Source organism: Rhinichthys klamathensis, unplaced genomic scaffold, assembly GCF_029890125.1.
Source record: "Rhinichthys klamathensis goyatoka isolate OS25496 unplaced genomic scaffold, OSU_Roscu_1.1 h1tg000446l_1, whole genome shotgun sequence".
NCBI classification, from domain to species: domain Eukaryota; kingdom Metazoa; phylum Chordata; class Actinopteri; order Cypriniformes; family Leuciscidae; genus Rhinichthys; species Rhinichthys klamathensis.
The window spans coordinates 1,147,007-1,161,723 of NW_026606941.1; the positions used below are offsets into that span (position 1 = coordinate 1,147,007).

General features: G+C 37.4%; 1 protein-coding gene across 1 annotated transcript; it reads left to right on the top strand.

Annotated features, from left to right (window-relative positions):
- Window positions 1-2,173: 2,173 nt before the first annotated feature.
- Window positions 2,174-14,601, top strand: pak2a (p21 protein (Cdc42/Rac)-activated kinase 2a). The gene is made up of 14 exons (XM_056236380.1): window positions 2,174-2,500; window positions 5,462-5,694; window positions 7,342-7,445; window positions 7,700-7,844; window positions 7,925-8,046; window positions 8,206-8,341; window positions 8,452-8,515; window positions 8,655-8,703; window positions 10,183-10,295; window positions 12,012-12,129; window positions 12,217-12,316; window positions 12,400-12,596; window positions 12,741-12,878; window positions 13,556-14,601. Exons 2-14 carry the CDS (start codon window positions 5,508-5,510, stop codon window positions 13,640-13,642), a joined length of 1,560 nt encoding a protein of 519 aa, XP_056092355.1. The 5' UTR covers window positions 2,174-2,500; window positions 5,462-5,507; the 3' UTR covers window positions 13,643-14,601.
- The last annotated feature ends 116 nt before the right edge of the window (window positions 14,602-14,717 follow it).

Sequence of the window (14,717 nt, forward strand, 5' to 3'; positions counted from 1 at the left end):
TATAGGCTAGTTTATTTAACAGGACATTATATAATTCAACGCTGTGCTTGCTACATTGCTGTATTGTATGTCTTTCATTTATTTTCAGAGTACTCACATTATTAAGACATTAATAATGTACAATAATATTGTAATGATTAACAATACAATAGTCTATTATAGGATCTATTAAGTAAGGGATAATGTATAGCGAGGCAGTTAGTATAGCGAATACAACCCCAACAGGCTGATCAGGACACCAACGCAGTTATTACATGGCTACCTACCAAATAAATCAATAATTTGACACAACATATTGAATTAAAAAGGAGTTTATTGATTTTAAAACGATTGTATTGCTCCAGAGTGAACAGAACTGTGTCCATGGCAACGCTCTGTTTTTCATGGCAATGGTGTGATATGGTTATACCAGAGACTATTTATATAGAGACATGCCACTTCATCAATCCTTAATACAACTATATAGGGACAACCCGTAACGCCAAAGATGGCGGTTGTATGCACATGTCCCGCCCCTCCCGCTGGAAAGCCAATCGTCTGCTTTTAACAGTCAAGCCGGTAAACATTTAAGCCTATCGTCTGGTTCCACTGACGCATGCGCACAGTTGAGGTTTGCGACAGCGCAAAATACGTTACTGTTTGAAAAGGCGGCAGATTTGATATGCAGTGTATGTGTGAGTTGTGTAAATATCAGACATCAGAAGTCTCCCGCAGATTGATAGCGGCTCCCTGATGCCCGCAAATTAGTTAAAATCTCCCGGAATCTAAAGCGAGCGAGCAAGAGCTCGCACATACTGTGCTTCAAACTGTGTAGCGCGCGCACGATAGAGGGAGAGAACCCTTGCGCATGCGTAGTAAAAGTATAACCTGTGGGGAAAAAGGCCTTTTAAACCTTATTTTGGGGCAAACTAAGTCATAAAACTTTTTCAGCGATTTTTATCATATTTTACTGCTGTTTCTATACATGCAGTTTTTATGTCCCGGTGACCAGTGAAACTGCAGTTCTGACTCTCTGCCCATTCATCTAGATAGGAGCCTAGTCTTGTTAGTCCGAAATAGCCGCCCAGAGGCGTTGCCAAGATGGCGGCCGATTTGCATGACTTGCCTAAAAGGACTTTGGTTATACTTAGCAGCGGTCTTTTTATCAAGAAATAACAGACCACATTCTACATTAGAATTCAACCAAGCCATGTAATAAACAGAAATATTGTGTACTACATATCTCCTTAACTACATTTTACTGCTGAAGCCGCTGCTATTTTGTGTGTTCTGCATGACGTTGCAGCAATCAGTTGGTACATGTCGGACTGTCGGAGCTCTAAGAAAATTCAGAAAATCGGTTTACAAGTTGGAATTTCATAATTACTGAAATTCCGAATGGGGGAGGATTGCACCTATGTCATAAATACAAAAAAAAAAAAAAATTGTGCCAACAATAATCTGGTCCCCTTTGGTTTTGTGGACATCCAGTTTGTCTACATCTTTACAGTGCATGCAACAACGAACCCCAGTGCAAGCCTTGGGGTCCGATTTACAGACCAATCGTTCTTAAGAAGATTCACTAAACATTCTTGAACTCTTCTCAATCACGTCAAGTCACCTTCATTTATAAAGCACATTTAACAGTATGGATTGTTTCAAAGCAGCTTTACAGTTGCAGATTGTTTAGGTTTTACAACAGCATTAGGATAAAGTTATTGTCCAGTTTGACAAATCTTGTAATTTGTGTAAAAAGTAGTTTGTTTTAATGGAGCCCTGAGATTATGTATGGCTTAGAAGAAATGGTTGTGGAATCAGTAGCTCGAGGCTGTAAGATTCACAAGCGCTAGACTAACCATTTTTGATGCAGAAACAAAACACTGACTCCCAAGTTGGAAAAAAATACCTCATGAAATGAACCATAGAGAAGTGCGTTTGAGCCTATAAAACACTGGAGAGAGTCACACCCATCTCCAAATCACTGTCATTACTTAAAAAGGCAAGTTAAGACCAAATTAAATTCCTTGGAAAATGTATTACTGAAATCTGCGAGAGTCTGTATAGCATTGCTCAAAACTGAATGCTTTAAACAAGAGATCTTTCTTTTCAGATCCTCTTCCATAGGTATGTGGGGGTGAAAGCGCTCTCTATTTAAGCTCCTAAAACACCTCGCATAATCCTGATACATTTGTGATTCATTGTGTAACGGCGGTAGTTTCTCAGAGCGAGAGTCAGTGGTGTGTAAAGGTATGTCCGGTCAAATATCTCTGCTGTCGGGCCTAACATCAAGCCTGAAGGGTGGAACATCACTATAGCAATGTGCAGCACAAAGGCATGACTGCACTCGCACTGTGGAATGAAGCATGCCTGCATCAACACGCCTCTCTCTCGGCTCACTTTAGTGGAAATGCAGAGAGAAAATAGACTTGTGGACACCATACAGAAGACCTTCAATGTCTCAGGAGTGTGCCAGAGCAGAGCCAGGGACATCAGCTGGATCTTTCCATCGGGGTTCTTCAGGGTGAGATGAGATGGTGTTATAGTGGTGGTGGCACTGGAATCTAATTGCATCCTTTTTCCTTGATCTTTTTGAGTTTTAGTGTTGATAATGCCCCCTTCTTACAAGCTGAAATGTATGGCGGTAGCTTGAAAAAAAAGCTCTTTTAAACTGATCGTGCTCCAAAAGCAATGAATTGAATTAATTTAGACTTTTGCTGTTTGACCTGATGTATTTATGGTGTCTTTCTGCATTCAGATTGATTCAGGGATTTCTATCTCAAGCTCATGGTTTTTGTTTTGCAAAATATATATATTTTTTTTCATTAGATTGGTGTCACAATGCATGCTATTCAGTATATGAGAATTTTCTTCTGAGAATTTTCTCGCACTGATCTTTATTCTGCCCATGTTTTTTCTTTAGGGAATCAGGAACTGGCTCACAAGTGTTACTCTAAGATCATGCAATACTTGTGTAATAGTTCTCAACTCTTCAGAAATATCTTTGTTATAGTTCAGGTAAAATTGTTTCAGAACAAACTCGAAAGTGTATAAGCATGGCTGCGTGGAGCAATCGCTCATTAGAACATACAAATTAGTCATTCTCAGATTCATTAAACCTAAAAACTCGTCACATTCTCTTTTGTCTTTCTGCAGTTGTTATCAATCAGGTATAAGTCATTTGCTGTGTGAAAACAATGCACAGTCAAACTGTGCTGTCAAACAGGAAGACATTGTGGTTACGTCGAGGTTAAGTTGCACATGATTTGCTGTATTGACCTCATAAGGTGAGACAGGATTTTACCTTATTTGGACATGTTGATGACAGGGGCGGAGAGGATGCAGACAGCCGCATGATGGCACTGATTTCTAACCAGACTTGTCACTTGACTGACTGGTGATGAAAACATCTTTGAGGCCAGTGCCACACACACCTGATGAGGTTTTCTATTAAGTTACTGAACAAAATTCTCTTCCTTACTAGCAGAAATTTGAAATGTTTATAGATAAAGATTCAGGCCAGGGAGAAACACACTGTTATATTCACCTCTTTTTCAAAATTTAGTGATTTAAACTGAATTTTAAGGCATCATAATTGTGCTTACAACAGTCAAATTTTGAAACATAAAGTTTCTGTAAATAAACGTGGGTAATCAAACTCTGTGCTGTTGCTGTATAGAGCCTCGTGTTCACAGATAAGTTGTTGGAAAGTGACCTCTTGATATTTCAGCTGAACAAATTTTCCAAATATTGCTAATAGATGCTGAAACATTCGAAATATGTCATCAGAAAAGCACTGTTTCAGTCAATGATTTCGACCCTCCAAAACAATTTAGACAGAAAACCTTTTTTTTTTTTTTTTGCTGTTTCAACTAAATATTTCTGCTTGCCCAAATTTCAGTGCGTAACTTAGAGAATTGTTTTCAATTCCATTCAAATGTACTTTCTTTGTAGAGCACTTTTCACAATAAATATTGTTCAGAGGTAGTTTTACAGTTAACTTTGACAGACCTTAAAGGAGTAGTTCACTTTAAAATGAAAATTACCCCATGATTTACTCACCCTCAAGCCATCCTAGGTGTATATGACTTTCTTCTTTCAGGTGAATACAATCTGAGTTATAATAATAGCTAGTTAGCTAACTAATATCTAGTTATTTTACTCTAAAAAACTCACAAACTCGTCGCTTTGCTTCAGAAGAGCCTTTATATTGCTTTTTAAGAGCCCCCGGAGCCGTGTGGAGTTTGTTTATGATGGATGGATGCACTTTTTTGAGCTTCAAACTGATGGTTGCAATCCACTGCCATTATCAAGCTCGGAAGTGTCAGAGTGTTTATTAATATAACTCTGATTGTATTTGTCTGAAAGAAGAAAGTCATACACCTAGGATGGCTTGAGGGTGAGTAAATTATGGGGTAATTTTCATTTTAAAGTGAACTACTCCTTTAAAAATACTCTAAAATTTTCCTTAGAACCTTTTTGTGGCCCCAACTGGAGATCCCCAGAAATCTAATCAGTATTGTATCATATCCTTCACAGAGAAGGCAAACACGTAATCCATTGTGACTACCTCAGTGAAAATACTGGCAGACTGAGGCAAGAAAAATGTATAGACAACATATTTAATTCAGTACTGAAAGTATTTATTTTGTCCTTGTATGTGCCATGTATCGAGTCAAGTTTCCCGTATACTTCACATGAGGATCACTATTTGTGTGTTTGCTGCATATGTAGAAGACAGCAAATTAGTTATGACGAGGTTCCATTTTGGTTAAGATTCTATGATAGACAATTGACAGCAAGGTAGCAAAGCTCACTAGATTTGATTGAGCTTATGTCACACAGTCATCCTTAGCAAGACATCCTGTTGTGCAGACTTGCACTTTGAATTGAAAACCTCAGCACTTTCATTTGAACGAATGACTTGCTAGAACTCTCTAGGATAGCAATGCTAAGCTAGCTCACAGCTGCTAGACAGTGAAGTCTCCAAAAAGTATCAGTGACTTTCACACAGCGGTGGACATTGTTTGCACTTCTCAAAAAACAGGCAGCTAGCAGAACTTGAGACACAGCCTCTCTCTGTCCATGATAACTTGTTGACTGTCTGTTTTTGTAGCACAGTAGCAGCTGTTTTGCTTTAGCAGCACTATTTTAGCAGACTCTTGGTGTGGCCATTGTGGTGGTAGGAAAGCTTTTATAAAAGGTCTGTACAATAAAATTCAGAAATAGTTCTTCTGAGATTTTACTGAAATAGTTACATTGTTTTTATGTGCATTTTGAGCAGCACATCATTGGACGACCAGCCTTGGCCGGTTTGCTTATTTTGCTTGTATTCTGCTAGTGAGAGTCACAGATGAAACTGATGTGCACTGATAAAAATCTCTTGCAAAAATAGCCATACACATGTCCCGTTATCTGTAATTCTTTCCTTTTACAACAATTCATTTATCAGCTAAGATGTTTGTTTCTCTGCCGCCCTCTGCAGGTTGACCTCTGAAACCCAATAACCCCTCTGAGTGTGTTTCCCTGTCATGTCTGACAACGGAGAGCTGGAGGACAAACCCCCTGCCCCCCCAGTCAGAATGAGCAGCACCTTTAGCACCGGCATCAAGGACAGTATGTCAACAAACCCCAGCTCTAAACCCCTGCCGACCGTCCCTGAGGAGAAGAGGGACAAGCCCCGCAACAAGATCATATCCATATTCTCAGCAGAGAAAGGTATGGGGTCAATACAAAACAGCATTTGTGTTGAATACCACAAAAAAAAAAAACTCAAAAAAGTTCTGTAAGGCACAAAAAATTACTTAATAAAGTACTTCTATTATGTCTTCCTTGATTATATTGTTATTTATTGTTATTCAGATTTAACAAGTTGTTATTGTTGTTATTTGCAGTAGGATTGTGGTTATAAGCAGATTAACTTGTTATTCATTTTTGTCTGTTTAATGAGGTTTCAATTCAACTTAGTTAATTAGTTTTTTTTTATTTATTTTTTTTATGCATTGTCCCAACCTGTATACAAATTTCCAATTATAAAGATTTATTGTGGGCTTTTCTCAGCAAATACATTTTTAGTGATTATTTTGAAATATTGTAATGTTATTGAATTTATTTAACTGAACTTAAACTTTGTAGCAGTTACGTTTGATCACTTAAATTCACATTCTTTTTTTTATCATTCTAATGAAACAGCCACATGCTGAATTATTCATACAAATTAAATAACGAATTAAATTTGTGGGGTAAAGCAGCGATGTTTTACTTGGTCAAATTTCATTTTATATTTATTTGTGTAGTGCATTTCACAATACATATCATTGCAAAGCAACTTTTTTTGTGTGTTTTTTGGATATTTTAATCCAAAAATCAAAAAAATTACTTGACTTGGACTCGTGAACAATTGACTCGAGACTTTACTTGGACTTGAAGACAGAGACTCGTGAAAAACACAAGTCATTTTGATAGGCATTCCCAATTTTTTCTTTCTTTACTACCCCATGTAACACCACATTTTACTATTCATTCCTCATTCATTCATTCATTCACTATCAATATGTGCTGCAGCCTATAATATAACCACACCAAGCCAGCGTTATTATATTTGCGTGTGAAGCATCTAAATGCACACGTATTCGTCACCCATTGGAAAAGTGCTGTTATACAAATGAACAACAAAATATCGTCGTCAAGTCTTACCTTGTGATAATTCATTTTTGTAATTTAATTTGAAAAGCAAATATTTAATCCAAAGGGAAGCTGTGGTGTTCCACAGCTGTTTAGAGGCTTGCTTTCTGTTCATTTTCAAGAAGTACAGTTTTCCATGTTCTATTTTTCACAAGAATTTACTACCATATGCATATAATATCCAAATTTAGCAAGTTAACTTGCATCTGGACTGAACTGACACTTCCATACACATTTTATGACCCTGTCTGGCTCATTTCCACAGATCGGTTTGTTGAGTCAGGGTGCGTTATTATATTGCCTTTATGCCTTATCACAAAGAACAAACAGATGAGAATGTTGTTCTTAGTTTACTGGAACACTTGTCTATACACAGGGGTTTTGTAACCACCGGCGCCCACTGGAAGACTGTTTACTTTCATTGTTAAAAAACTGACGGGCAAGTATTTTATGTGGTCGGCAGCACAAATTGATTCGACAAATGGTGACTATAGAGTTCAACTTGTATTGTACTCGGCACATTCCTTTAATTTACTTTTCTTTTGTATGTTGTAATTTATCATATTTTTGTACACAGGCTCATCCCGGACTTAGGTTCATTTATTGTAAAATTGTCCACTGGAATCTGTCATTTTGCCAGTGACCAGAATTATCTAACCACAACCATCTTTTCTTTTGAAGGACGGAAAAAAGACAAGGATAAGGAGCGTCCAGAGATTTCTAACCCTTCAGACTTTGAGCACACCATACATGTGGGCTTCGATTCTGTCACGGGGGAGTTTACTGTGAGTGAGACATACTCAAATATTCCTCTGGTGCAATTTACCCATGCTGCCCCTGGCCTGTCTTAATCCATCAAATGCTGGAAGGAATTTCCAATTCAATTGCCTAGATCGAATTGTGTGACCATTTGTCTCCTGTCTGTCATAGTCCACTGATTTGATTTGCCTCCTGAATTTTAATTAATCAAATTATTAGATGGGCCCTTACTTTCTTTTTGCATTCCATTTTCTTTATCTTTCTCCTTTCTCTGTCCCAGGGCATGCCAGAGCAGTGGGCTCGGCTGCTGCAGACCTCCAACATCACGAAATCCGAGCAGAAGAAAAACCCTCAGGCTGTGCTGGATGTGCTCAAATTCTACGACTCAACAGGCAACAGCAGGCAGAAATACCTCAGTTTTACAGGTAAATGAGTCCATGAATATACGCCCACTCCAACTGTATTCGAGTTTATCCTATACTGAATTTGTTCCCCTTGATTTCAGATAAAGATGGACCACCAGCAAAAAAAGGCTCAGAGCAATCACCAGTCAAGGACCCTGATGATGATGACGATGATGAAGCCCTGCCCCCAGTTGTAGCACCACGTCCAAATCATACCATATCTGTGAGTGGACAGGAACTTTGCAGTCTCATCACACAGTTTCTGTCATATTATGTTTATATAGATTCATGTTTTTGATTTAGACGGTATTCATTCTTTTTTCAGTTTGTACTTGGTTTTTGAGTGATCGCCATATTGTTGGTGTCTTTGTTGTCTGGATAGGTATACACTCGTTCGGTCATCGATCCCATTCCTGCACCTGCTGCCGCTCTGGAGACAGATGGATCCAAAGCTGGAGACAAACAGAAGAAGGGCAACAAGGGCAAGATGACCGATGAGGAGATTATGGAGAAACTTAGTATGTTTTTGATGGTTACTAATCATTACAGATGCTCAACATAACATTACTATTCTTATTTCCACTGTAGCAAGTTAGCAGAATGCTAACTGTGTTGTGATTGATTTTAGGGACCATTGTCAGTATTGGAGACCCCAAGAAAAAATACACAAGATACGAAAAAATTGGACAAGGGTAAATATATTTAATGATTTATTGTCATATTGGAAGTTTTACTTTCTATCTGTCAGTCTGTATCACAAAAACAGTTGATTATTCTTTATTTTATAGTTGATTATTTTTATTGCTTCAGTTGAATGTTGTCTCTTTACAGTGCGTCTGGTACGGTGTACACAGCCATTGACGTTGCTACTGGCCAAGAGGTATTTTGTTCTCTTCAATTTAGAAAAAAAAGTAAATCCAACAAATGACATATGTTGTATAGTCAATCAAATGATTTGCTTATATCGGTATTTGCTGAGAAAAGCCCTTAAAAAATACAGGTTGGGGCTGTTTATTTACACTACTACAAAAGTGTGGGATCAGTACAATATACTTTTTAAGAGATGATAATTATTTTATTCAGTAATGATGCATTAAACCGATCAAAAGTAACAGTAAAGACATGTATAATGTTGTAAAAGATTTATATTTCAAATAAATGCTTTTCGTTTCTATTCATCAAAAAATCATGGAAACGAGCATCGCGGTTTCCACAAAATATATTACAGTTTTATTAAAGCTGCAGTCCGGCGTTTTTTCCTCTTTGTCGCCACCTCTGTTCGAAATCTGCAATTGCAGTCATTCGTGGAATTGTCAACTTTACGTGAGTTGTACTTCAACACCCTCGACACGGCACAGCGCGGATGAACACAATGTTTGAGGAGACTGTGAGGCTGTCAGTCACCGCTCCGGTGTGGATACTGACATTCAGAATCACAGATTATTCTTTTTGGAAGTATGTTATGTCTACATGTTATGTCCTTCCGATATGTATCCTTGTTTTCGCATGGGCCGGTTGCAGTCTCTTTTTTTCTGTAGCCACTCCGAAGTCCAAACGAAGTCTTTGGCATTTTACAACGGGTTGTCAGTTGTCACTGGTGATTGTCGTTTGAACCTTTCTGGATCCGCCATCAAATTAATAAGTTTAATTATATCAAGTGCTGTGAGAAAAGGCTATAAATCTCCACCTCCAACATTCTCACACGCAATATAGCTTATAGTAGCTGAGACTCCTCCTTTATGTGTACAGATGTGATGACGCAAAGACATGCTCGAATCTCCCGCGGAAATCCACCAGAACCACAGGAATAAAAAACATTATTACAAGCTTACCGCTTTGAATCGAGCTAAGGCAAGCAGATAGTTTTGAACACTGGCTGGTTATGTATTTTCTCAAATATGTATTTTGGATCATTTTTAACCCCAAAAAAGCTATGGACTGCAGCTTTAACATTGATCATACTAAGAAACGTTTCTTGAGCAGCAAATCATCATATTAGAATATGACTGAAGACTGGAGTAAAGATGCAGAAAATTCAGTGCCAGGATTAAATTACATTTTAAAACAGTTATTTTAAATTGTAATAATAATTCACAATAGTACTGTTTTTACTATAGTTTTGATCAAATAAATGCAGCCTTGGTGAACATAAGATACTTTTTTCAAAAACATTTTAAAAAATCTTAATGACCACAACCTTTTGATAGTAGTGTATTAATTATAATTAATCACACAGAATTACCAGTAAATGGACCACTGTGATTTTTTTTCTGAACAATTGAACTGTTTGAAGTAAATTTTGGCCTTCCTCAGTTAGTTGAAATAGGCCAAGTGAACTGACAGTGATGTGTTTTCATAGGTGGCCATTAAGCAGATCAACCTACAGAAGCAGCCCAAGAAGGAGCTGATCATCAATGAGATCCTGGTGATGAAGGAGATGAAGAACCCCAACATTGTCAACTTCGTAGACAGGTAGTTACAACCTTTAAAGAAATGTTATTTTGTGCATATGTTTCCAATCCAGCCATCTATTCTGCCCTACAAAGCAAAAAGGCAGTTTTGGTCAAAAATGAGTTATTATCATTTTCATGTCATTCAAGGCATCCTTTGTTATGTGACAAAACATCTTATCTCAAATGTGTGTCGTTTTGGAGAAAAATGGTAGTCGTTTGTACAGTAACTGCAAAAAGCCCTAGTGAAACAAAGCAAGAGTACAGTAACATCCATTACTGTATTCTTGTTATGTTTTACCTAACAAAAAATAACCGTGTTTCTGCGCAGTGTAGTTACTGTTGCCATGGTGAACACACAGCTGATTTTCAGGCATCCTCACGGGACGATTTTAACATTTGCGATTTCACCCTTCTGACTTCCCCTAATTGTTCCCCTACCAAACTAACCCCCCCCCCCCCCCCCCCCTCCCCTGAAAGAATGTAAAAAATATTCCAGAAAAAAAAAAAAGGTGCAAGAGCTCCATGTATTAACTTTAGCGGTTACTATGATTTTCGCAATATAGCAGTTCAGTACACTTGAAATTAAATCGTGATAGACTACTGTGTGAATATTAAACCCCAATAATAGTACAATTTAAATAAAAATCCTACATGTTCTGTGAATAAATGGTGCAGTCGACGCACAGTTTCATTTAACACACACACACACACACACACACGCGCGCGCTGAAGCACGTGTGACGCTCGAGCTGGTTTTTTTTGCCTATATGAGGACACGACTGCATGAACTTACTCTCCAGACTCTAGATCTGCTCTTAAAGTCACTTTGTGAGCATTTAACCGCTTCATTTGAGAAAAACTATCGTCTTGTCATAAACAGAAACTCAAAGGTCTTCACGGCAACCCGTCAAAATAAAAGTTCGGTTTAACTTGACAGAAATATATTACTGTTGTACAGTAGAATTTAGAAACGTCTCAATGTAATAATAATACTAACACTAAATAAATTAAGATTAAAACTTAATTTTTATTCAATGTTTTAATTTTAACAGTAAAGCTTCATTGTGCAGCATGTTGTTTGACCAAAAATGTTTGTTTAATTTCATGATTAAAAGAAATGTAATTAATAATATATTAGAATTTTAATATATTTTATTTTTAATATTCATAGAATATTTTTAAAACATTGTATAAGTTAAATAATAGTTTATAATAAAAGTTTCATGATTTCAATTAATTAGACATGATTTTTGATTACTAAAAATTTACACCACGTATCCGTAACACACCCGCTCCACAACACTAGTTTTGCAACACAAAAATGTTGAAAAAAAAATGTTGTCCAAATGGTTCCAATTATTTCAAATACAGTGTATCTAACACACCCAGAGCCCAAGTTGTGGCAAAATAGTTTTTGGAGAATCTGTAGTTACTGCCTTTTTCCTTGGTTTGGTGCCACGTTTTTGGTAAGTAATACAAAGCAAGAATACAGTAACTGCAAAATAGGGGTAAAATATCAAATTAAATATGAGGATTGATATGTACAAAGAATAAGCTAACATAAAGTAACAAAACAGCCACATGTCCAATAATCTACCTACAACTACTTAGGCTGGATGACAGAATAACTTTAAAGTCATTTTTCTCTGTTCTGCACTCTGCGTAGTTACTGCCTTTTTGCTTTGTAGGGCAGAATTGTAGCATCTGCTTTCTGTTTTATTGTGTATGTGTGTAGCTTCTTGGTTGGAGATGAGCTTTTTGTGGTGATGGAGTACCTTGCTGGAGGCTCTCTGACCGATGTGGTAACAGAAACCTGCATGGATGAGGCACAAATTGCTGCTGTCTGCAGAGAGGTACAGTATTTCTGGCATAGTTGTGAGATATGAACTGTTTGTTTTCTGAACTGTTGGCCTAAGCATTGTGGTCTGACTCCTTCACAGTGTTTGCAAGCTCTAGAGTTCCTTCATTTGAACCAGGTCATCCATCGAGACATCAAGAGTGACAATGTTCTATTAGGAATGGATGGATCTGTCAAGCTAAGTGAGTCCATGATCCTACTGTCAAGTCCTGGCTACATCATTTCAGCACATTTTTAATAAATTGTTTCTCTTTTTTTTTCTTAGCTGATTTTGGGTTCTGTGCTCAAATCACCCCTGAGCAAAGTAAGAGGAGCACCATGGTAGGAACTCCCTACTGGATGGCCCCGGAGGTGGTCACACGTAAAGCCTACGGTCCCAAAGTGGACATATGGTCTCTGGGTATCATGGCCATTGAGATGGTAGAGGGTGAACCTCCCTATCTCAATGAGAATCCTCTGAGGGTGAGGCAATCTTGTCCTGTACATTTATTACTCCATCACCAATTCATTTGTAAAGTCTTTTTGTAGTTAACGATGATGGCTCAAGTGAATTGTTTAACTTTAAAGAAAAGATTAATTGCATTAACGGATAATGCTCGTCTCCAGGCGCTGTACCTCATCGCTACTAATGGCACCCCAGAACTCCAGAACCCAGAGAAGCTGTCACCCATTTTTAGAGACTTCCTAAACCGCTGCCTCGAGATGGATGTGGAGAAGAGAGGTGGAGGAAAAGAACTCTTGCAAGTAAGGAGCAAAAGTGTGGCACTGTGTTCAATTTACACGCATACAGCAGCTTGGTTTAAAGTAACTGCCGCTTCTCACAAAACGCATGTGCTTCGAGTTTAACGTGCATTTAGGACTGTGATGTGCGTTAGGTTCTCTTATATTCATTTGCATAATTTCCACCATTTTTGTTTAAAGAAGTTTGCAGCATTTCACCTGTATTCAGCCAAAAAAAAAAAAAATGCTCAGGATTTAACATGTTATAAGCTCGGGGGTTTGAACGTTTGAAAGTGAAGAGTTAAACATTAGTATCGTAACTTGTAGTGTAAAACCTAATTATTTTTATAATGATCAAATATTCATTTTTTACTTTGCAGTACAATTTACAACAGTAATACATTTCTGACTGTTTTTATGAAGTTAATATTAATAATAATTCCATTTAAATAAATAAATCTGTTTACTGGAATGTCATGTGACCATTAACAGTCATAGAGAAGTGTGAATATGCAAATTTGTTAATAAATTATAGAAATATTAACTTAAATTATCAAGGGGCACACCAAGTGAATATTTTACATCTAAGAGGTTCGGCTGAACCCCTGGAATAGACAATGGAGGTGTTAGAGAAGTGATGATGTTGAGGACTAGGTAATCTTCTAGAAAATGTACTAATGTCCTTAATTTGTCTCATGCAGCATCCTTTCCTCAAGCTGGCAAAGCCTCTTTCCAGCCTCACTCCCCTTATACTTGCTTCCAAGGAGGCAATGAAGAGTAACCGCTAGCCCTTTGTCACTGCGCCAATGCCCAGATTCCTTCTCACGACCAATTCCTGTGAGAACCTCTATCACTCCAGCAGAGTCCCCTTCTAGTCTCGTGAAGGACCTTTGCTATTCAGCCCTGAAGACCTTAGTCATCTCCACCTGGGCGACTAACTTGCACAATCACCATGTCTTGCCTCCTCACACCAAACTCTCCTTTAATGTGCCTGAAGGGGCTACAAAACCAGAGGAGCGACTGACTGTTTTCTACCGATGTCTGTCATTTTATGTGTTTTATGTAAACGGTTTGACACCATTGCATTGGTCAGTGTGTACCTCAACATTTTAATGCATTTCTGTCTGAATTTTCTTGTATTTTATTAGTTTTAAGTATTGTTGAGCTCTGGCCTAACAAAGTACTTTTTTATCTTCCAGAGTGTAATACTTGAATCTATCCCATCCTCTCATATTGACCTGTCCCTTGTGCCTACTACCTATTTGCCTTTACTTGTAGAACAATTTTGCTGTTTGAAATTAAATGAACCATTTCTGTTTTTAAATTTTTATTCCAAAACCTAAAGTTTATTAAAGCGTTTTGTATATTATGTATTTTGGTTAGCATACAGAAATGGGGGGGAAAAAATAACAAGAATCAGGACATTTTTGACTAGTTTTATATTTATGTGTATGTAAACAGTATTTTACAATTTAACTAACAATCTGACAGAATACCAGAATTGAATGCGTCTTCAGTTGTTGTCTTAGAATTTGCTATATTCTTTGCATGTTAAATCTTAACTTGTTTTTTAACGTAACATTTTGATGAGATACACTTTCAGACATTCCAATTGAGTAAATACACTTTCTGTCTATTTTCTGCTTATTTCCTATGAGATACAATGTTTTTGTTGATGATGAACATCTTAAAACATCCTTTGTAAATTATTATTAAAGAACTGGAGCAAAAATGGTTGAACCTCTAACACTGACTGGTACATTTCAAAAACTTGCATCATTCTGTTATGCCTCTTAATTAAAAGAGATAGGTGTGGTACTGAAATCTAAATGAAATTCATGTTAGTATTACCATGAATCCTGT

Coding starts and splice junctions, on each gene's coding strand:
- pak2a (XM_056236380.1), top strand. CDS start 5,508: ATGTCTGACAACGGAGAGCTGGAGGACAAACCCCCTGCCCCCCCAGTC. Junction 7,446..7,699: donor CTGTCACGGGGGAGTTTACT/GTGAGTGAGACA, acceptor TCTCTGTCCCAG/GGCATGCCAGAGCAGTGGGC. Junction 8,047..8,205: donor GTCCAAATCATACCATATCT/GTGAGTGGACAG, acceptor TTGTCTGGATAG/GTATACACTCGTTCGGTCAT.